This window comes from Cuculus canorus, chromosome 30 (assembly GCF_017976375.1).
Source record: "Cuculus canorus isolate bCucCan1 chromosome 30, bCucCan1.pri, whole genome shotgun sequence".
NCBI lineage: Eukaryota > Metazoa > Chordata > Aves > Cuculiformes > Cuculidae > Cuculus > Cuculus canorus.
This window is the reverse complement of record NC_071430.1, coordinates 826,170-848,075: the sequence shown is the minus strand read 5'-3', so window position 1 is coordinate 848,075 and position 21,906 is coordinate 826,170. Positions and strand designations below refer to the sequence as shown.

The 21,906-nt window shown below is 64.0% G+C and overlaps 2 protein-coding genes across 11 annotated transcripts in view; both read right to left on the bottom strand.

Annotated features, from left to right (window-relative positions):
- LOC128849520 (adhesion G protein-coupled receptor L1-like) overlaps nucleotides 1-831 on the bottom strand; it is a 10,987-nt gene extending 10,156 nt beyond the window's left edge. The window contains exon 1 of the mRNA XM_054051739.1: nucleotides 803-831. Coding sequence (XP_053907714.1) covers nucleotides 803-831 — 29 coding nt within the window. The remainder of the gene's footprint in view (nucleotides 1-802) is intronic.
- A 5,487-nt stretch (nucleotides 832-6,318) lies between these two features.
- The window catches only part of EVI5L (ecotropic viral integration site 5 like), a 28,325-nt gene continuing 12,737 nt past the window's right edge, over nucleotides 6,319-21,906 (bottom strand). For 3 of the 10 annotated variants that reach the window (XM_054051890.1, XM_054051894.1, XM_054051892.1), the window contains exons 11-20: nucleotides 21,207-21,260; nucleotides 18,895-18,927; nucleotides 17,645-17,785; nucleotides 16,665-16,793; nucleotides 15,273-15,413; nucleotides 14,339-14,491; nucleotides 13,181-13,327; nucleotides 11,568-11,663; nucleotides 11,373-11,468; nucleotides 6,319-7,299 (exon numbers count right to left, since the gene is read on the bottom strand). In XM_054051890.1, coding sequence (XP_053907865.1) covers nucleotides 7,108-7,299; nucleotides 11,373-11,468; nucleotides 11,568-11,663; nucleotides 13,181-13,327; nucleotides 14,339-14,491; nucleotides 15,273-15,413; nucleotides 16,665-16,793; nucleotides 17,645-17,785; nucleotides 18,895-18,927; nucleotides 21,207-21,260 — 1,182 coding nt within the window. In that variant the 3' untranslated portion in view covers nucleotides 6,319-7,107. Of the gene's footprint in view, nucleotides 7,300-10,932; nucleotides 10,987-11,366; nucleotides 11,469-11,567; nucleotides 11,664-13,180; nucleotides 13,341-14,338; nucleotides 14,492-15,272; nucleotides 15,414-16,664; nucleotides 16,794-17,644; nucleotides 17,786-18,894; nucleotides 18,928-21,206; nucleotides 21,261-21,906 lie in introns of those variants that run through there. The other 7 variants (XM_054051891.1, XM_054051898.1, XM_054051897.1 and 4 more) reach the window with 7 other exon arrangements.

Below are 21,906 nucleotides of genomic sequence, written 5' to 3'. Positions count from 1 at the left end.
CATGGTTTGGGCATGAGGGGGGCAAGGGGGGGGCATAGGGGGGCATGGGGGGGGCTGCGGCTCTGCGGGGGGGACACACACCGGTACTGGGGGGGCAATGGGGGGGGCTATTCCCAGTTTGGGCACTGGGGGGCACTGGGGGCACTGGGACCGTTCCCCCATTCCCAGTTTGGGTTCTGGAGGGCACTGGGGGGCACTGGGGTGCACTGGGACGCACTGGGACCGTTCCCCCATTCCCAGTTTGGGCACTGGGAGGCACTGGGGGCACTGGGGCCGTTCCCCCATTCCCAGTTTGGGCACTGGGGGGCACTGGGGGGCACTGGGACCGTTCCCCCATTCCCAGTTTGGGCACTGGGGGGCACTGGGGGGCACTGGGGCCGTTCCCCTATTCCCAGTTTGGGTACTGGGGGGCACTGGGACGCACTGGGACCGTTCCCCCATTCCCAGTTTGGGTACTGGGGGGCACTGGGGGGCACTGGGACCGTTCCCCCATTCCCAGTTTGGGTACTGGGGGGCACTGGGCGGCACTGGGACCGTTCCCCCATTCCCAGTTTGGGCACTGGGGGGCACTGGGACCGTTCCCCCATTCCCAGTTTGGGTACTGGTCGGTACTGGGGGGCACTGGGACGCACTGGGACCGTTCCCCCATTCCCAGTTTGGGTACTGGTCGGTACTGGGGGGCACTGGCCGGGCTGAAGCTCTGCCCCCCCCCCCCAGTGCCGCCCCGAGCGCTGCTCCCGCGGGGGGGGCTCTGGCTCCGGGGTCCCCCCCCCGGCGCCCCCCCCGGCGCCCCCCCCGGTACCGATCGCTCCGCACCGTTTCCCGCCCCATCGTGGTGACACTGGGACCCCCCCGCACCGCCGCCCCAGGTCCGGCACCCCCAAACCGGGACCCCCCCCCGGCACCCCCAAACCGGGACCCCCCCCCCGCACCCCCAAACCGGGACACCCCCCCTGTACCCCCAAACTGGGACCCTCGAGACCCCTAAGGACACCCCGGCACCCCCAGGAACCCTCAAACCGGGACCCCCCCGGCACCCCAAACTGGAACCCTCGAGACCCCTAAGGACACCCCCAGGAACCCCCAAACCGGGACCCCCGCAGCACCCCCAAACCGTGACCCCCCCCCCCCGGCACCCCCAAACCGGGACACACCCCCCCTCGCACCCCCAAACCGCGACACCCCCCCGTACCCCCAAACTGGGACCCTCGAGACCCCTAAGGACACCCCGGCACCCCCAGGAACCCCCAAACCGGGACCCCCCCCGGCACCCCCAAACCGGGACACCCCCCCCCTCGCACCCCCAAACCGGGACACCCCCCCTGTACCCCCAAACTGGGACCCTCGAGACCCCTAAGGACACCCCGGGACCCCCAGGAACCCCCAAACCGGGACCCCCCCGGCACCCCCAAACCGTGACCCCCCCCGGCACCCCCAAACCGGGACACCCCCCCTCGCACCCCCAAACCGGGACACACCCCCCCTCGCACCCCCAAACCGGGACACCCCCCCTGTACCCCCAAACTGGGACCCTCGAGACCCCTAAGGACACCCCGGCACCCCCAGGAACCCCCAAACCGGGACCCCCCCGGCACCCCAAACTGGGACCCTCGAGACCCCTAAGGACACCCCCAGGAACCCTCAAACCGGGACCCCCGCAGCACCCCCAAACCGTGACCCCCCCCGGCACCCCCAAACCGCGACCCCCCCCCGTACCCCCAAAACGGAACCCTCGAGACCCCCAGGGACACCCCCGGACCCCTAAACCGGGACCCTCGAGACCCCCAAGAATACCCCGGGACCCCCAGGAACCCCCAAACCGGGACACCCCCCCCGGCACCCCCAAACCGAGGACCCCCCCGGGACCCCCAGACTGGGGTCCCTCCCATCTTCCTCAGTGACCCCCAACCTGGGGACCCCCAAACCGGGACCCCCCAACCCCAGAAACCTCAGAGACCCCCAATTTCCCCCCCGGGACCCCCAAAAGTGGATTCCACGCCCCCCTCAGAACCCCTCCCCAAAACCGCACCCCCAGGAACCCCCAAATCGGCGTCCAACCCCCCCCCCGCTCCCAATTGCCCCCTCCTCTGCCCCCCCCCACTTTGTACCCCCAATTGCCCCTCCTCTGCCCCCCCCCCCACTTTGTACCCCCAATTGCCCCTCCTCTGCCCCCCCTCACTTTGTACCCCCAATTGCCCCTCCTCTGCCCCCCCTCACTTTGTACCCCCCCCCCAGGTGCCCCCCCAGTGCCGATCCCGCCCCCCCCCGTTTTCCGCCGCCCCCCCCCGCCCCCCCCGCCAGCCCGGAGCCCCTCCCCGGGTGAGAGCTCGGTTTGGGGGGGCTGTGGGGGGGGGAAAGAGGTTTTGGGGGGATCCTGGAAGTTGGGGAACCCCAGGGTGGGAATTTTGGGGGGGCGGTGTCCCCCTCGAGTTGGGGGGGGAAGGTTGGGGGGGGGGGTGTCTTGGAAGCCGGGGACCCCCCCAGGGAGGGAGGTTTTGGGGGGCTGGGGTGGGGCCGGGTCCCCCTCGGGTTGGGGGGGGGGTCTTGGAAGTTGGGGACCCCCCCAGGGAGGGAGGTTTTGGGGGGGTCCCCCTCGAATTGGGGGGGGAAGGTTGTGGGGGGGGTGTCTTGGAAGCTGGGGACCCCCCCAGGGAGGGAGGTTTTGGGGGGCTGGGGGGGGGGGCTGGGTCCCCCTCGGGTTGGGGGGGGTCTTGGAAGTTGGGGACCCCCCCAGGGAGGGAGGTTTTGGGGGGGGTCGAGGTTTGGGGGGGGCTGGGGGGGGGGGTGTCCTGAAAGCTGTGTTCGCCCTGGCGGGGGGGTGGGGGGTGTGTGAGTTTTTGGGGGGCTGAAGGGGTGTCCCTGACGCTGCCCCCCCCCCCCCCCCCCCCCCAGCCCCCCCGGTCCCCCCCGGGGCTGTGGCCGCCATCGCCTTTGGGGCCTTCGTGGTGGGGGCGGCGCTGGCGGGGGGGCTCTGGATCGTCCATGGGCGCACAGGTGAGGGGACCCCCCCGGGACCCCCCTGTAACCCCCCCACCCCAGTGACCCCCCAGAACCCCCCCCCATGACCCCCCCAGAAACACCCCCCAACCCAGTGACCCCCCCAAGTAACCCCCCCACCCCAGTGACCCCCCAGAAACCCCCCATGACCTCCAGTAACCCCCCCACCCCTGTGACCTCCCCAGTACCCCCCCATGACCCCCCTGTAACCCCCCCACCCCAGTGACCCCCCGGGAACCCCCCATGACCCCCCCAGAAACACCCCCCAACCCAGTGACCCCCCAAGTAACCCCCCCATGACCCCCCCAGTAACCGCCCATGACCCCCCCAGCAACCCCCCCACCCCAGTGACCCCCCAGAAACCCCCCATGACCCCCCAGTAACCCCCCATGACACCCCAGAAACACCCCCACCCCAGTGACCCCCCAGAAAACCCCACCATGACCCCCCCAGTAACCCCCCCCCACCCCAGTGACCCCCCGGGAACCCCCCATGACACCCCCAGAAACATCCCCCCACCCCAGTGACCCCCCAGTAATCCCCCATGACCCCCCCACCCCAGTGACCCCCCAGTAATCCCCCATGACCCCCCTAGAAACACCCCCCAACCCAGTGACCCCCCCAAGTAACCCCCCCACCCCAGTGACGCCCCAGTACCCCCCCAGTACCCCCCCACCCCCCCCCCAGCCCCCCCATAATGCCCCAGTGCCCCCCCCAGTGCCCCCCCAATAACCTTCAGTGACCCCCCCATAACCCCCCCCCCCCCGAACCCCACTATTGGGGACACCCCCCCCCCCCCAGGCGCCCCAATCTCTCTCAGCCCCCCCCCCAATTACTGCCCCCCCCCCCCACAAAGTCTTCCCCTCGGCCCCTCTCATGCCCCCCCCCCCCAATCCCGACTGGACCCCCCCCCATGCCCCCCCCCTTCCATTGCTGCCCCCCCAAATCTCCCCCCCAATCCCACCCCCCCCTCCTTGTTGCCCCCCAACATCCCCCCCCTCATTGCTGCCCCCCCAATGACCCCCCCTTTGTTGCCCCCCCCCCCCATTACTGCCCCCCCTTTTTGCCCCCAGCCCCCCGCCCCCCCCCCGGGTCCCCCCAGCTCCAGCGCTGCCCCCCAACCCGGAGGGGGACAGGTATGGGGGGGGCGGAACTGGGGGATACTGGGAGCACTGGGAGGATGCTGGGAGCACCTGGGGGGGGTACTCAGAGGTCGGGGGGGGCAACTGGTGATACTGGGGGGCACTGGATATACTGGGGGGCACTGGGTATACTGGGAGGGCACTGGAAAAGGATACTGGGAGCACTGGGAACTCAATGAGGGGTAACTGGTGATACTGGGAGGGCACTGGAAAGGGATACTGGGAGCACTGGGCAGTACTGGGAGGTGAGGGGAGCACTGGGAACTCAATGAGGGGCAACTGGGTATACTGGGAGGGTACTGGAAAGGGATACTGGGAGCACTGGGCAGTACTGGGAGGTGAAGGGAGCACTGAGAACTCAATGAGGGGTAACTGGTGATACTGGGGGGCACTGGGTATACTGGGAGGGCACTGAAAAGGGATACTGGGAGCACTGGGAACTCAAAGAGGGGTAACTGGTGATACTGGGGGGCACTGGGTATACTGGGAGGGCACTGAAAAGGGATACTGGGAGCACTGGGAACTCAATGAGGGGTAACTGGTGATACTGGGGGGCACTGGGTATACTGGGAGGGCACTGAAAAGGGATACTGGGAGCACTGGGAGGTGGGACGGGGGGGTAACTGGGAGCACTGGGAGGACACCAGTCTCTCCCAGTTCCCCCAGCTCAGAAGCTCCGCCCCGAAGGCGCCTCCCGCCGAGCCCCCCCCCAAATAAAGGCGTTACCGACCCCCCCCTGTGGTTATTGGGGTCCCGGGGGGGGGGGGGGTGAGTTTTGGGGTGAATTCCGGGGGTTTGGGGGTCCGGGAGGAACATTTTGGGGCCAATTTTGGAGCCGCAGCAGATTTTGTCAGAGTGAATTCCCGGGGATTTGGAGCTCCAGGATTTTGGGGTGAATTCCCGGGGTTTTGGGGGTCCAAAGGGGTGGTTTTTGCGGCCGATCTCAGGGATTCGGGGATCGCGGCGGATTTTTGGGGGGAATCGCAGGCGCTTTGGGTCCATTGCTCTGTATTCTCTGTACAAACAGCGAGGAGGGGGCCACCACCCGGGATCCAGCTGTGCCCGGATCCAGCTGTGCTCGGATCCAGCTGTGCCCGGATCCAGCTGTGCTCGGGATCCAGCTGTGCCTGGGATCCAGGGGCCGGGATCCAGCTGTGCCCGGGATCCAGCTGTGCCCGGGATCCAGCTGTGCATGGGATCCAGGACCTGGGATCCAGCTGTGCTCAGGATCCAGCTGTGCCCGGGATCCAGCTGTGCTCGGGATCCAGGATCCAGCTGTGCCTGGGATGGGGCCACAACCCGGGATCCAGCTGTGCTCAGGATCCAGCTGTGCCTGGGATCCAGGGGCCGGGATCCAGCTGTGGCCGGGATGGGGCCACGACCCAGGATCCAGCTGTGCCTGGGATCCAGGACTCGGGATCCAGCTGTGCCCAGGATGGGGCCACAACTTGGGATCCAGCTGTGCCCGGGATCCAGGACCCGGGATCCAGCTGTGCTTGGGATCCAGGACCCGGGATCCAGCTGTGCCCGGGATCCATCCGTGTCCCAGGGGGTTCTATCACATCCTAGGGATCCTCCGTGTGCAGGATCCAGCTGTGCTCGGGATCCAGCTGTGCTGGGATCTCTCAGATCCAGGATCCATCAGTGCTGGGATCTCTCAGGTCTGGGATCTGGCCGGGAAGAGATCCAGCTGTGCCAGGATCTCCTGGCTCCAGCTGTTCAGGGATCTCTTGGATCCAGGATCCGGCCGTGCAGGGAGCTAGGGGGGCCGGGATCTCTCGGGTCCAGGATCTCCCGATTCCAGGATCCAGTGGTGCCGGGCTCTCTCGGACCCAGGATCCGACCATTTGGGGACCCAGTAGTGCTGGGAGCTTCCAGATGTATCCATGAAGGGATCCAGTGGTGCCAGGATCTCTCAGTGCCGGGATCTCCTGATTCCAGGATTCGGTGGTGCCGGGATCTCTCGGTGCCAGGATCTCCCGATTCCAGGATCCAGCGGTGCTGGGATCTCCTGATTCCAGGATCCAACGGTGCCGGGATCTCCGGATTCCAGGATCCAGCGGTGCCGGGATCTCTCGGTGCCGGGATCTCTGGATTCCAGGATCCAACGGTGCCGGGATCTCCGGATTCCGGGATCCAGCGGTGCCGGGATCTCTCGGGTCCGGGATCTCCTGATTCCAGGATCCAGCGGTGCCAGGATCTCTCGGTGCCGGGATCTCCGGATTCCAGGATCCAGCGGTGCTGGGATCTCCCGGATCCAGCAGTGTTGGGATCTCTCGGGTTGAAGACCTCGCCCCCCCATGGCCGGATCCTGCCCTGGGTGTCCCTCAGTGTCTCTTAGTGTCCTCCAATGTCCCCTGGGTGTCCCTCAGTGTCCCCAATGTCACCCTCAGTGTCCCTTGGGTACCCTCAGGGTGCCACAGGGCCAGCAAGTCCCCAATGTCCCCTCGGTCTTCGCTGTCACTGCTGTCCCCCATTGTCCCCCATTGTCCCCGAGGGTCACAGTGCCGTGGGTGCCCCCTCGGTCTTCGCTGTCACCGCTGTCCCCCATTGTCCCCAAGGCCCCCGAGGGTCACGGTGCCGTGGGTGCCCCCTTGGTGTCGCTGTCACTGCTGTCCCCCATTGTCCCCGAGGGTCACGGTGCCGTGGGTGCCCCCTTGGTGTCGCTGTCACTGCTGTCCCCCATTGTCCCCGAGGGTCACGGTGCCGTGGGTGCCCCCTTGGTGTCGCTGTCACCGCTGTCCCCCATTGTCCCCGAGGTCCCCGCGGGTCACGGTGCCGTGGGTGCCCCCTCGGTCTCACTGTCACCGCTGTCCCCCATTGTCCCCGAGGGTCACGGTGCCGTGGGTGCCCCCTCGGTGTCGCTGTCACCGCTGTCCCCCATTGTCCCCGAGGTCCCCGAGGGTCACGATGCCGTGGGTGCCCCCTCGGTGTCGCTGTCACCGCTGTCCCCCATTGTCCCCGAGGGTCACGGTGCCGTGGGTGCCCCCTCGGTCTCGCTGTCGCTGCTGTCCCCCATGTCCCCGAGGTCCCCGATGTCCCCGTGGGTCAGGGCGAAGGGTGGCAGCTCCTCATCGGAGGAGCCCAGCGAGTCCTCGTCCCCAAGGCGCGTCCCCAGTCCCACCGCCCCGAAGGCCAACGGCCCCCGCAGCAGCCGGATCTGCGGGGACAGGGGACACCGGGGTGGGGACACGACGGGTGGCGGGGCGAGGAGAGGGGGACAGGGAAGGGGACAAGGGACATGGCGAGTGATGGGACAAAAGGGATGGGGACAAGAGGACAGAGAAGGGGACATGGGACACAAAGGTGATGGGAGAAGGGACAAAGGGAAGGGGACACGATGGGTGACAGGACAAGGAGAAGGGGACAAGGGACATGGGAGCATGGAGGGTGATGGGACAAGGGGACATGGGAATGTGATGGGACAAGGGGATGGGGACATGGGGACAGAGGAGATAAGGGACACAGAAAGGTGATGGGACGAGAGGACGGGGACATGGGGACAGAGGAGATAAGGGACACAGAGAGGTGATGGGAGAAGGGGACGGGGACATGGGGACAGAGGAGATAAGGGACACAGAAAGGTGATGGGAGAAGGGGATGGGGACATGGGGACAGAGGAGATAAGGGACACAGAAAGGTGATGGGATGAGAGGACGGGGACATGGGGACAAGGGGACAAAGGGAGTGGGACAGGAAAGGGGACAAGGGACGTGGAAACACAATGGGTGACAGGACAAGGAGAAGGGGACAGAAGGGGACAAAGGACATGGGAGCATGGCGGGTGATGGGACAAAAGGGATGGGGACAAGAGGACAGAGAAGGACACAAAGGTGATGGGAGAAGGGACAAAGGGAAGGGGACATGATGGGTGACAGGACAAGGAGAAGGGGACAGAGAAGGGGACATGGGAGCATGGAGGGTGATGGGACATGGGGACACGAGAACAGATTGAGAGGGACGGGAAAGGGGATAAGGGACACGGGAACGTGATGGGTGATGGGGACAAGGGGACACAACGGACGATGGGATGAGGGGGACAGAGAAGGGGACAAAGGACATGGAATGTGGTGGGTGATGGGACAAGAGGATGGGGACAAGGGGACATGAGAACAAGAGAAGAGGGACAGAGGAGGAGACAGGGGACATGAGAATGTGATGGGACACGGGGACATGGGGACATGGGGACACAATGGGACAACGGGGAGATGGGACACAACGGACGATGGGACGAGGGGGACAGAGAATGGGAACACAGCGGGTGATGGGACAAAGGGATGGGGACAAGGACAGAGGGACAAAGGGGACAAGGAGAGAGGGACAGAGGAGGGGACAAGGGACATTGGAATGCGATGGGCAAGGGGACGGGGACAGAGAAGGGGACAAGGGACACAGGAACATGACAGGTGACGGGGTGAGGGGATAAGGGTGGGGACACAGGACAAGGGGACAAGGACAAGGGGACAAGGACAAGGGGACAGGGCACAAAAGGGATGGGGACAAGGAGTTGGGGACAAAGGAACAGGGACACGGGAATGTGATGGGACGAGGGGACACGGAATGAAGGGACGAGGATGGAGTCAAGGGGACAGGGGACAAGGACAGAGAGGAATAAGAAAGGGAGGAGGGGACATGGGACACGGTGGCAGGGCCACGGGGACACGGATGGGGACAAAGGGACAAGGCAGGACAGGCCAGGCGGGGTGAGGGGACAAAGGGACAAAAGAAGGGACAGCAGAGAAAGGGAAGAGGGAGGAGAGATGGAGAGCCATTGTCACCAGCTGTCCCCGTGCCAGCGGCGCCGCGGGGACATCGCTGATGGCACCCAGGGGACGGCACCGGTGGCACCGGCGGCTCCGCGCCTGTCCCCGATGCGGCCGAGCCTTGGGGACACCGGGGACCTTCCCGGGCGGGGGACGGACACCCATGGGTGCAGAACATGGGTTCCTCAGCACCCTTGGGGGCAGAACGTGGGTTCCTCAGCACCCATGGGTGCAGAACATGGGTCCCTCAGCACCCTTGGGTGCAGAACGTGGGTCCCTCAGCACCCTTGGGTGCAGAACATGGGTCCCTCAGCACCCTTGGGTGCAGAACGTGGGTCCCTCAGCACCCTTGGGCACAGAGCATGGGTCCCTCAGCACCCTTGGGCGCAGAACGTGGGTCCCTCAGCACCCTTGGGCACAGAGCATGGGTCCCTCAGCACCCTTGGGTGCAGAACATGGGTCCCTCAGCACCCTTGGGCGCAGAACGTGGGTCCCTCAGCACTCTTGGGCGCAGAACATGGGTCCCTCAGCACCCTTGGGCGCAGAACAAGGGTCCCTCAGCCCCCTTGGGCGCAGAACACGGGTCTCTCAGCACCCTTGGGTGCAGAACGTGGGTCCCTCAGCACCCTTGGGTGCAGGACAAGGGTCCCTCAGCACCCCTGGATGCAGAACATGGGTCCCTCAGCACCCTTGGGCGCAGAACGTGGGTCCCTCAGCACCCTTGGGTGCAGGACAAGGGTCCCTCAGCACCCTCGGGAGCAGAACAAGGGTCCCTCAGCACCCTTGGGTGCAGAACATGGGTCCCTCAGCACCCTTGGGGGCAGAGCATGGGTCCCTCAGCACCCCTGGGTGCAGGACAAGGGTCCCTCAGCACCCTTGGGTGCAGAACAATGGTCCCTCAGCACCCTTGGGTGCAGAACGTGGGTCCCTCAGCACCCTTGGGGGCAGAACGTGGGTCCCTCAGCACCACTGGGCGCAGAACGTGGGTCTCTCAGCACCCTTGGGCGCAGAACACAGGTTCCTCAGCACCCTTGGGTGCAGAATGTGGGTCCCTCAGCACCACTGGGGGCAGAACATGGGTCCCTCAGCACCCTTGGGTGCAGAACGTGGGTCCCTCAGCACCCTCGGGAGCAGAACAAGGGTCCCTCAGCACCCTTGGGTGCAGAACGTGGGTCCCTCAGCCCCCTTGGGCACAGAACGGGGGTCCCCCAGCACCCTTGGGTGCAGGACAAGGGTCCCTCAGCACCCTTGGGTGCAGAACGTGGGTCCCTCAGCCCCCTTGGGTGCAGAGCATGGGTCCCTCGGCACCCTTGGGGGCAGAACATGGGTCCCTCAGCACCCTTGGGCGCAGGACAAGGGTCCCTCAGCACCCCTGGGTGCAGAACGTGGGTCCCTCAGCACCCTTGGGTGCAGAATGTGGGTCCCTCAGCACCCTTGGGCGCAGGACACGGGTCCCTCAGCACCCTTGGGAGCAGAACGTGGGTCCCTCAGCACCCTTGGGTGCAGAACAATGGTCCCTCAGCACCCTTGGGTGCAGAACGTGGGTCCCTCAGCACCCTTGGGGGCAGAACGTGGGTCCCTCAGCACCCTTGGGCGCAGAACGTGGGTCTCTCAGCACCCTTGGGCGCAGAACACAGGTTCCTCAGCACCCTTGGGTGCAGAATGTGGGTCCCTCAGCACCACTGGGGGCAGAACACGGGTCCCTCAGCACCCTTGGGCGCAGAACGTGGGTCCCTCAGCACCTCTGGGTGCAGAACGTGGGTCCCTCAGCACCCTTGGGTGCAGAATGTGGGTCCCTCAGCACCCTTGGGCGCAGGACGTGGGTCTCTCAGCACCCTTGGGTGCAGAACATGGGTCCCTCAGCACCTCTGGGTGCAGAACGTGGGTCCCTCAGCACCCTTGGGTGCAGAACGTGGGTCCCTCAGCCCCCTTGGGCGCAGAACGTGGGTCCCTCAGCACCCTTGGGTGCAGAACAAGGGTCCCTCAGCACCCCTGGGGGCAGAATGTGGGTGCCTCAGCACCCTTGGGTGCAGGACCCGGGTCCCTCAGCACCCTTGGGCGCAGAACGTGGGTCCCTCAGCACCCTTGGGGGCAGAACGTGGGTCTCTCAGCAGCCTTGGGTGCAGAACATGGGTCCCTCAGCACCCTTGGGGGCAGAACGTGGGTCCCTCAGCACCCTTGGGCGCAGGACATGGGTCCCTCAGCACCCTTGGGTGCAGAACACGGGTCCCTCAGCACCCTTGGGTGCAGGACACGTGTCCCTCAGCACCCTTGGGTGCAGAACACGTCTCCCTCAGCCCCCTTGGGCACAGGACACGGGTCCCTCAGCACCCTTGGGTGCAGAACACGGGTCCCTCAGCACCCTTGGGCGCAGGACACGGGTCCCTCAGCCCCCTTGGGCGCAGGCCGTAGGTCCCCCAGCCCCCGTGGGCGCGGGCCGTGGGTGCCGCAGCACCCATGGGTGCCTTACCTCGGCCTTGAGCTCGTCGATGTGGTCCTTGAGCTGTCGGATGTACTGGGCGGCGTCCGAGTGGTTGAGCTGCCCCTGGATCCTCCCCTCCTCCCTCTGCGGGTGCGGGCGGGTCAGCGGGGGCCCGTCCCGCCCTGTCCCCGTGTCCCCTCCCCTGTCCCCATTGTCCCCTCCGTCCCCATCGTCCCCCCTCACCTGGATCTCCAGCTCGGCGACGCGCTGGCGCATCTCAGCCAAGGCCGCCATGCTGTCGGCCTCCCGCAGCCGCACCGCCATCACCTCCTCCTTGCTCTGGGGACACTCGCGTCACCTCGGTGTCACCTGAGTGTCACCGTAACCCCCTCCAGGGTGGCTTCACCCCATCCCAGCGGGGAGGGGAAGGTGAGGGTGATGGGAGGTGGGGACCCTGTCGGAGGGGACAGGGGGACACCACGGGGACCGATGTGGGGTCCCTGTTGGAGGGGACATGGGGACCCCAAGGGAGGGGACGCGGGGACACCGAGGGAGGGGACATTAGGATCTCAAAGGAGGGGACACGAGGACACCATGGGAGGGGACACGGGGTCCCTGTTGGAGGGGATGTGGGGATATCAAGGGAGGGGACATTAGGATCTCAAGGGATGGGACATGGGGACACGAGGACACCAAAAGAGGGGACATGGGGACCCCATGGGGTTGGAGGGACACCAAGGGAGGGGACACTGGGACCCTCTGTGGAGGACATGGGGTCTCTGTTTGAGGGGACACGGGGACACCAAGGGAGGGGACATTAGGATTCTCAAAGGACAGGACATGGGGACACCATGGGAGGGGACATGGGGACACCACAGGGGGAGATGTGGGGACATCAAGGGAGGGGACATGGGAACCCCAAGGGAGGGGACATTAGGATCTCAAAGGATGGGACACGGGGACACCATGGGAGGGGTCACGAGGACACCAATAGAGGGGACATGGGGACACCATGGGGTTGGAGGGACACCAAGGGAGGGGACACTGGGACCCTGTATAGGGGACATGGAGTCTCTGTTGGAGGGGAGATGGGGACACCAAGGGAGGGGACATGGGGGCACTAAGGTAGGGGACACGGGGGCACCAAGGGAGGGGACATGGGGGCACCAAGGGTGGGGACACGGGGGCACCAAAGGAGGGGACGGGGGGCAGTAAGGAAGGGGACATGGGGGCACTAAGCATGGGGACATCAGGACCCCAAGGGAGGGGACATGGGGGCAGTAAGGGTGGGGACATCAGGACCCCAAGGGAGGGGACATCAGGACCCCAAGGGAGGGGACATGGGGGCAGTAAGGGTGGGGACATCAGGACCCCAAGGGAGGGGACACAGGGACCCCAAGGGAGGGGACATAGGGGCAGTAAGGGTGGGGACATCAGGACCCCAAGGGAGGGGACACGGGGACACCAAGGGAGGAGACATGGGGACCCCAAAGGAGGGGACACGGGGACACCAAGGGAGGGGACATAGGGACCCCAAGGGAGGGGACATGGGGACCCCAAGGGAGGGGACATGGGGGCAGTAAGGGTGGGGACATCAGGACCCCAAGGGAGGGGACACAGGGACCCCAAGGGAGGGGACACGGGGGCACGAAGGGAGGGGACACTGTGACCCTAGAGAGGACAGGGGGACCCCATGGGATGGGACTGGGGTGTCCCCAGGGAGGGGGTGGCAGCACCCCCGGGGCCCCTGGGGGGTGGCAGGAGGGCCCCGGCCTGTCCCCAGGGTGTCCCCAGGGTGTCCCCAGGTTGTCCCCAGGGTGTCCCCAGGGTGTCCCCAAGGTGTCCCCGCGCCCCACCTTGCACTGGGCCTCGGCGTGCTTGCGGTGGCTCTCGCTGAGCTGCGCCTGCAGCCCTTTGCTCTGCGCCGCCGCCACTCGCAGCTGCTCCCGCAGCCCCGCACACGTCTGCTCCGCCCGGCCCAGCACCGTGCGCTGGATCTGGCCCTGAGGGGGACAACTGTCACCGCCCTGTCACCCCCACGGCACCCCCAGTTCTGTACCCCCAGTTCAGTATCCCCAGTTCAGCACCCCCAGTTCAGTATCCCCATTTCAGTACCCCCAGTTCAGTACCCCCAGTTCCGCACCCCCAGTTCAGCACCCCCAGTTCAACACCCCCAGTTCAGCACCCCCAGTTCAGCACCCCCAGTTCTGTACCCCCAGTTCAGCACCCCCAGTTCAGTAACCCCAGTTCAGCACCCCCAGTTCAGTACCCCCAGTTCAGCACCCCCAGTTCCAGCACCCTTGGATGGTCCCAGCACCCCCAGTTCAGCACCCCCAGCCCCAGCACCCCCAGTTCAGCACCCCCAGTTCCAGTACCCCCAGTTCAGCACCCCCAGTTCAGCACCCCCAGTTCAGTAACCCCATTTCAGCACCCCCAGTTCAATACCCCCAGTTCAGCACCCCCAGCCCCAGCACCCCCAGCCCCAGCACCCCCAGTTCAGCACCCTGAGCCCCAGTACCCCCAGTTCAGTCCCCCAGTGCCCGGTCAGGATGCGACCCAAGCACTATTCTGTGCCTCCAGCCGCAGCACGCCCAGTCCCAGCACCATGGATGGTCCCAGCACCCCCAGTTCAGCACCCCCAGTTCAGTACCCTGAGCCCCAGTACCCCCAGTTCAGTCCCCCAGTGCCCGGTCAGGATGCGACCCAGGCTCTATTCTGCATTTCCAGCTGCAGCACCCCCAGTCCCAGCACCCTTGGATGGTCCCAGCACCCCCAGTTCAGCACCCCCAGTTCAGCACCCCAAGCCCCAGTACCCCCAGTTCAGTCCCCCAGTGCCCGGTCAGGATGCGACCCAGGCTCTATTCTGCATTTCCAGTTGCAGCACCCCCAGTCCCAGCACCCTTGGATGGTCCCAGCATCCCCAGCTCAGCACCCCGAGCCCCAGTACCCCCAGTTCAGCACCCTGAGCCCCAGTACCCCCAGCTGAGCGGTCAGGATGTGACCCAGGCCCTCACCTGTGTCTCCAGTTGCAGCACCCGCTGGCGCAGCGCCCGCAGCTCGGCCTGGGCCTGCGCCTCCCGTAGCCGCGCGGCCACCACGGCCTCCTGCAGAGCGTTGACGTTGCTCCGGCGCGGAGAATCCTTCCAGCGTCCGCCTGCCCGGCCGGCCTGGAACCCAGCGCCATCAGGGGGACCCAGGGGACCGGGAGGGGACCCAGGGGTTGGGACAAGGGACCCAGGGGACCAGGAGGGGACCCAGGGGACCGGGAGGGGACACAGGGGTTGGGACAAGGGACACAGGGGACCAAGGGGGGACCCAGGGGTTGGGACAAGGGACCCAGGGGACCAGGAAAGGACCCAGATGTTGGGACAAGGGATCCAGGGGACCGGGAGGGGACCCCAATGTTGGGACAAGGGACCAGGAGGGGACCCAGGGGTTGGGACAAGGGACCCAGGGGACCAGGAGGGGACCCAGGGGTTGGGACAAGGGACCCAGGGGGCCAAAAGGGGACCCAGGGGTTGGGACAAGGGACCCAGGGGACCAGGAGGGGACGCAGGGGTTGGGACAAGGGACCCAGGAGGCCAAAAGGGGATCCAGGGGTTGGGACAAGGGATCCAGGGGACCAGGAGGGGACCCAGGGGTTGGGACAAGGGACCCAGGGGGCCAGGAGGGGACCCAGGGGATGGGACAAGGGACCCAGGGGACCAGGAGGGGATCCAGATGTTGGGACAAGGGACCCCGGGGACCAGGAGGGGACCCCAATGTTGGGACAAGGGATCCAGGGGACCAGGAAGGGACCCAGATGTTGGGACAAGGGACCCAGGGGACCAGGAGGGGACCCGGGGGTTGGGACAGGGGACCCAGGAGGGGACCCAGGGGTTGGGACAAGGGACCCAGGGGGCCAAAAGGGGACCCAGGGGTTGGGACAGGGGACACGAGTGTCCTCACCTGCCAGCTCTCGCTGAGGTCCTTCACCTGCTGCTGCAGCTCCGTCAGCGATTTGACGGCCTCGGCCTCGCGCAGCGCCAGCGCCTGCAGCTCCTCCTGCAGCCGCACCACGTTGTCCTCGTCCGGCAGCAGGCTGTTCCGCTGCGGGGACACGGGGGACATCAGCGGGGACAGCCGGGGATGGTGGCACTGCTCATTGGCAGGGGCATCCCGGGGTGGTGGCACGGGATGTCACGGGGGACACCGCAGGATGGGGACAACAGACACTGCAGGGACATCCCAGGGTGGTGGCACGGGGTGTCACCGGGGACACCGCAGGATGGGGACAACAGACACCACAGGGACATCCCAGGGAGGTGGCACCAGACACTTCAGGGCCACCTCAGGATAGTGACAACAGACACTGCAGGGACATCCTGGGGCAATGGCACCAGACACTTCAGGGCCACCTTAGGGTGGTGGCATCAGACACCGCAGGGACATCCCAGGGCGGTGGCACCGGACACCACAGGGACACCTCAGGGTGGTGGCACCGGACACCACAGGGACATCCCAGGGTGATGGCACCACACACTTCAGGGACACCTCAGGGTGGTGGCACCGGACACCACAGGGACACCTCAGGATGGTGGCACCGGACACCGCAGGGACATCCCAGGGAGGTGGGACCACACACTTCAGGGCCACCTTAGGGTGGTGGCATTGGACACTGCAGTGACATCCCAGAGTGATGGCACTGGTCATCAGCAGGGACACCTTGGGCTGGTGGCACTGGACACCACAAGGATATCCTGAGGCGGTGGCACTGGATGCCATCAGGGACACCTCAGGGTGGTGGCACTGGACACCACAGGGACATCCCAGGGTGGTGGCACTGGATGCCATCAGGGACACCTCAGGGTGGTGGCACTGGATGTCACTGGAGACACCTTGGGGCAGTGGCACCGGACACTGCAGGGACATCGCAGGGCGGTGGCACTGGATGTCACTGAGGACATCCCGGGTGACACTCCTGGTCCCCAAGGCCACTCGTGGGACCATCCCGGTCCTCAGGGCCACCCACATGGCTGTCCCTTCTCTACGGCCACTCGTGTGACACTCTCCATCCATCCTCAGGGCCACCACGCGACCATCCCCGTCCCCAAAGCCACTTGTGTGCCACTCTTCATGCCCAAAGCCACCCACGCGGCTGTCCCCACTGCCGAGGACCATCCCTGTCCCCGAGGCCACTGCGGTGACACTCCCCGTCCTCAGGGCCACCTTGTCTCCAGGGCCACTTGTGTGCCCACCTCCAGGGCCACCCACATGGCTGTCCCCATCCCCGAGGCCGCTCGTGGCACCACCCCTGTCCCCAAGGCCACCGGCGTGACGCCTGCGAAGTGTCCCTGTCACCTTCTCCATGTCGAGGACCTTATCCTGCATCTCCTTGAGGGCGCCCAGCGTCTCGCTCTCCCGCAGCCGCGACTGCTCCAGCTCCGTCTCCAGGTGGGTGACAAACTCCTCGCTGAAACGCGGGTTCCCCTGCCATCGTCCCCAAGATGTCACCACCACCACCGGTGCACGACCTCTGTCCCCTTGTCGCCACCACCCAACCTTGTCCATGAGGGTGACACCATCCCTTGTCCTTTGTCCCCATCACCCAACCTTCTCCGTGAGGGTGACACCATCCCTTGTCCTTTGTCCCCATCACCCAAACTTCTCCGTGAGGGTGACACCCACCTCCTGTCCCTTGTCCCCACCATCCAATCTTGTCCTTGAGGGTGACACCATCCCTTGTCCTTTGTCCCCATCACCCAACCTTGCCCTTGAGGGTGACACCCACCTCCTGTCCCTTGTCCCCACCACTCAATCTTGTCCTTGAGGGTGACACCATCCCTTGTCCCACCACCCAACCTTGTCCACGATGGTGACATCCACCCCCCTTGTCCTTTGTCCCCACCACCCAACCTTGCCCACAAGGGTGATGCCACCCCTTGTCCTCTGTCCCCACCACCCAACCTTGTCCTTGAGGGTGACATCACCCTTCTTCCCTTGTCCCCACCACCCAACCTTGCCCACGAGGGTGACACCATCCCTTGTCCTCTGTCCCCACCACCCAACCTTGTCCTTGAGGGTGACACCACCCCCTGTCCCTTGTCCCCACCACCCAACTTTGTCCTTGAGGGTGACATCACCCTTCTTCCCTTGTCCCCACCACCCAACCTTGCCCATGAGGGTGACATCATCCCTCTTGTCCCCACCACCCAACCCCGTCCTTGAGGGTGACACCACCCCTTGTCCCTTGTCCCCACCACCCAAATCCACGCCGCGTGAACTGGAAGGTGGGTGCGTGGGGACGATGGGGACTCTTGGGGACCCTCGGGGACACGGACCTGCTGGTCCTGCAGCTGGCGGATGGTGGTCTGGGCGCGCTGCAGGTTCTCGGTGGCCGACGTGCAGCGTTGCTTCACCACCGCCAGTTCCCGCTTGATGATGTAGTTCTCCTCGGCCTCCTGCGCCCGTGTCACCTGGCCCTGGGGACAGCGGGGACATTGTCACCCTCAGCGCACCCAGAGTCCGCTTCACCTCACAGCATAGCACCACTGGGGACAGAGGGGACACTGGGGACGAGGGAGGGACACCGGGAGGGACAAAGGGGTGACACGGGCCTCATGGGACGTGACACTGAGGACGAGGAGGTGACACTGAGGACAAGGTGGTGACACCAGCCCTATGGCAGGGGACACTGAGGACAAAGGGGTGACACCGGGGACAAAGGAGGTGACATTGAGGACGAGGAGGTGACACCAACCCTATGGCAGGGGACACTGGGGACAAAGGGGTGACACCGGGGACAAAGGAGGTGACATTGAGGACGAGGAGGTGACACCAACCCTATGGCAGGGGACACTGGGGACAAAGGAAGTGACACCGAGGACGAGAAGGTGACACCAGCCCTATGGCAGGGGACACTGGGGACAAAGGAGGGGACATCAAGGACATAGAGGTGACATCAGCCCTATGGCAGGGGACACTGGGGACAAAGGGGTGACACTGCAGACAAAGGAGGTGACATCGAGGATGAGGAGGTGACACTGAGGATGAGGAGGTGACACCAGCCCTATGGCAGGGGACACTGGGGACAAAGGGGTGACAGTGGGGACAAGGGGGGGGTGTGACATCAGAGTGACACTTGCCCTGTGGTGGGTGACACTGGGGATGAGGGAGGGTGGCACTGGGAATGAGGGGGTGACACCAGGGACGAGGGGTGACACCAGCCTCATGGGAGGTGACACTGAGGACAAGGAGGTGACACCAGACTCTTTGTCCCCTCCGAGCCGCTCTCCCCCTCCAACCCCACCGATTGCCTTCCAACTCACCAAAGTAGAGCCTTTTCCCCCCAGTTTGGCGGTGTCCCTGTCCCCAAATGCCACCAAGCCACCCCCCCCCCATTGCCACCGAGCCCCCAACCCTCCCCTTTCCACCCCAAAAGCGGGGAAGGTGCTCAGGAGCCTCCGGAAAAGCAAGAAAAAGGGACAAACCTTCCTCGAAAGGAGGATGAAACCCCCAAACGGGGTAAGAAAATGGTGAAAATGAAGGAAAAGAAAGGGGGGAAAAAAAAAATAGGCATTCTTGACGCTACCTGAATGAGGCGATCGGCGAGAGCCGCGCTCTCCTGCGGCCGCCGCGGAGAGGAGAGAGGAGAGAGGAGCCGTGAGAGGAGAAACGGAGGAAGCAGCGAGAGAAAGCGCCAGCGGAGGCACCCGGCAACCTTCCCGCGCGGCCCCGCTCCCTCTTCTGGGGCCTTTTCCAAGGATTTGGGGCCCTTTTTATATTCCCATTCCCTAAAACGCCAGGGTTTGGCCCTATAATGGTGGCGTCTGGCACTTAAACAGTGGTGTTTGGCCCTAAAATGGAGTGTTTGGTCCTAAAACGGTGGTGTTTGGCCCTAAAAAGGTGGTATTTGGTCCCCAAATGGCGGTGTTTGGCCTTAAAATGGAGAGTTCGGTCTTAAAACGGTGGTGTTTGGCCCTAAAAAGGTGGTATTTGGTCCCCAAATGGCGGTGTTTGGCCTTAAAATGGAGAGTTCGGTCTTAAAATGGTGGTGTTTGGCCTTAAAACGGAGCATTTAGTCCGAAACCGGCAGAGTTTGGCCCTAAAATGGTGGTGATTGACCTTAAAAGGGTGTTGTTTGGCCCTAAAACGGCAGGTTTTGGCCCTAAAATGGAGCATGTGGTCCTAAGCTGGTGTTGTTTGGCCCTAAAATGGCAGGTTTTGGCCCTAAAATGGAGCATGTGGCCCTAAAACGGTGGCGTTTGGCCTGTAAACAGATGAAGAAGCCACTTGCCGGTCAGAAATCGCCAGGTTTTGCACCAAAATGGTGCTGGAAGGGGGAAAAACAGTGTTGTTTGGCCCTAAAATGGTGGCATTTGGTCCCCAAATGGCGGTGTTTGGCCTTAAAATGGAGAGTTCGGTCTTAAAACGGTGGTGTTTGGCCTTAAAACGGAGCATTTAGTCCGAAACCGGCAGAGTTTGGCCCTAAAATGGTGGTGATTGACCTTAAAAGGGTGTTGTTTGGCCCTAAAAAGGTGGTATTTGGTCCCCAAATGGCAGTGTTTGGCCTTAAAATGGAGAGTTCGGTCTTAAAACGGTGGTGTTTGGCCTTAAAACGGAGCATTTAGTCCGAAATCAGCAGTGTTTGGTCCTAAAATGGTGGTGATTGACCTTAAAAGGGTGGTGTTTGGCCCTAAAAAGGTGGTATTTGGTCCCCAAATGGCGGTGTTTGGCCTTAAAATGGAGAGTTTGGTCTTAAAACGGTGGTGTTTGGCCCTAAAACGGAGCATTTAGTCCTAAAACGGCAGTGTTTGGCCCTAAAATGGTGGTGATTGACCTTAAAAGGGTGTTGTTTGGCCCTAAAATGGCAGTTTTTGGCCCTAAAATGGAGCAACACGGGGAGTTGCACCCTTGGGTGCTGGGGGCTCTGGGAGGTGGTGGTGTGGGTGCTCCAGGAGATCTGAAATGCTCCAGAGAGGGTTTGGTGCTCTCATGGGGATTTGTGGGTGCTCCAGGGAGACATTTTGGGACGTACAGGGGAGTTTTGGGTGCTCCAGTGGGATTTGAGGTGCTCCAGGTGGTTTTTGGGGTGCTCCTGGGGATGTCTGAGGTGTCCCAGGGTGGTTTCGGGGCTCTCAAGGGGATGTTTGAGGTGTTCCACACAGGTTTTGGGGAGCTCCAGGTGAGGTTGGGGTGACCATGGGACATCTTGGATGCTCCAGGGGACATTTTAGGTGCCCCTGTGGGGTTTTGGGGTGCTCCAGGGGACATTCAAGGTTCTCCAAGGGATATTTGGGGTGCCTTTAGGAGGTTTTTGGGGTGCTCCAAGGGGTGTTCTGGGTACCCCAAAGGACTTTTGTGTGCTCTAGGGTACCTTTTGGGTGCTCCAGGGGGACATTTTGGGCCATACAGGGGAGTTTTGGGTGCTCCAGTGGGATTTGGGGTGCTCCAGAGCACGTCTGAGGTGCTCCTGGTGAGGTCTGGGGTGCTCCAGGTGGGGTCTGGGGTGTTCCAAGGGACATTTTGAGGTGCTCCAGGGGGTTTTGTGGGTGCTCCAGGTGGATTTTGGGTGCTCTGGGGGGGAGATAGGTGCACCAGAGGACGTTTTGGGTGTTGCAGGTGGGTTTTGGGGTGCTCCAGAGACCATTATGGGTGCTCCAGGGGGGGTTAGGGAACATCTTGGGTCCTCCAGGGGACATCTGGGGTTCTCCCAGGGACGTTTGGGAGGTTCTGGGGTGCTCCAAGGGATGTTCTGGGTACTCCAAAGGAGTTTTGGGTGCTCCTGAGGACCTTTTGGATGCTCCTAGGAAGTCTTGGGGTGCTCCAGGGGACATTTTGGGTTCTCCAGGTGGGTTTTAGGTGCTCCAGGGGACATTTTGGGGTGCCGGCCGTGGGGCTCACCTTCTCGAGGGTCTCGATGCGCTGTTTGAGCAGGCGGTTCTCGGTGCGGAGCCGCTGGTGGGGGGAGAAAAATGGGGAGGAGTAAAGCCCCGTTGGGGGTTTTGATGTCCCTGAGGAGGTCACGGAGCCTGGGGACACCGGGACATGAGGACAAAGTGGCCCCAGATATGGGCTGAGCTGTCCCCAAATGGGTCAAGCGGCCCTGGGATGGCTCAAATCATCCTGAAGATGGGACAAAGCGGGCCTGGTGTGGCTTAAATGGCCTTGGGGACACCTGAAATGGCACTGGGATGGGTCATGGTGGCCCCAAGATGGCCCCAGGATGGCTCACACAATCCTGAAGATGAGACAATGGCCCCAGAGTGGCTTAAATGGCCTCGGGGACACCTAAAATGGCTCTGGGATGGATCGTGGTGGCCCCAGAATGGCTTAGATGGCCCTGAAATGGCTTAGAAGGTCTTGGGATGGCTCAAACCATCCTGAATATGGAACGAAATGGCCCTGGAGTGGCTTAAATGGCCTCGGGGTCAGCTTAAATGGCCTTGGGGACACCTGAAACGGCACTGGGATGGGTCATGGTGGCCCCAGGGTGGCCCCAGGATGGCTCAAACAATCCTGAAGATGGGACAAAGTGGCCCTGGAGTGGCTTAAATGGCCTCAGGGTCAGCTTCAATGACCTCAGGGACACCTAAAATGGCTC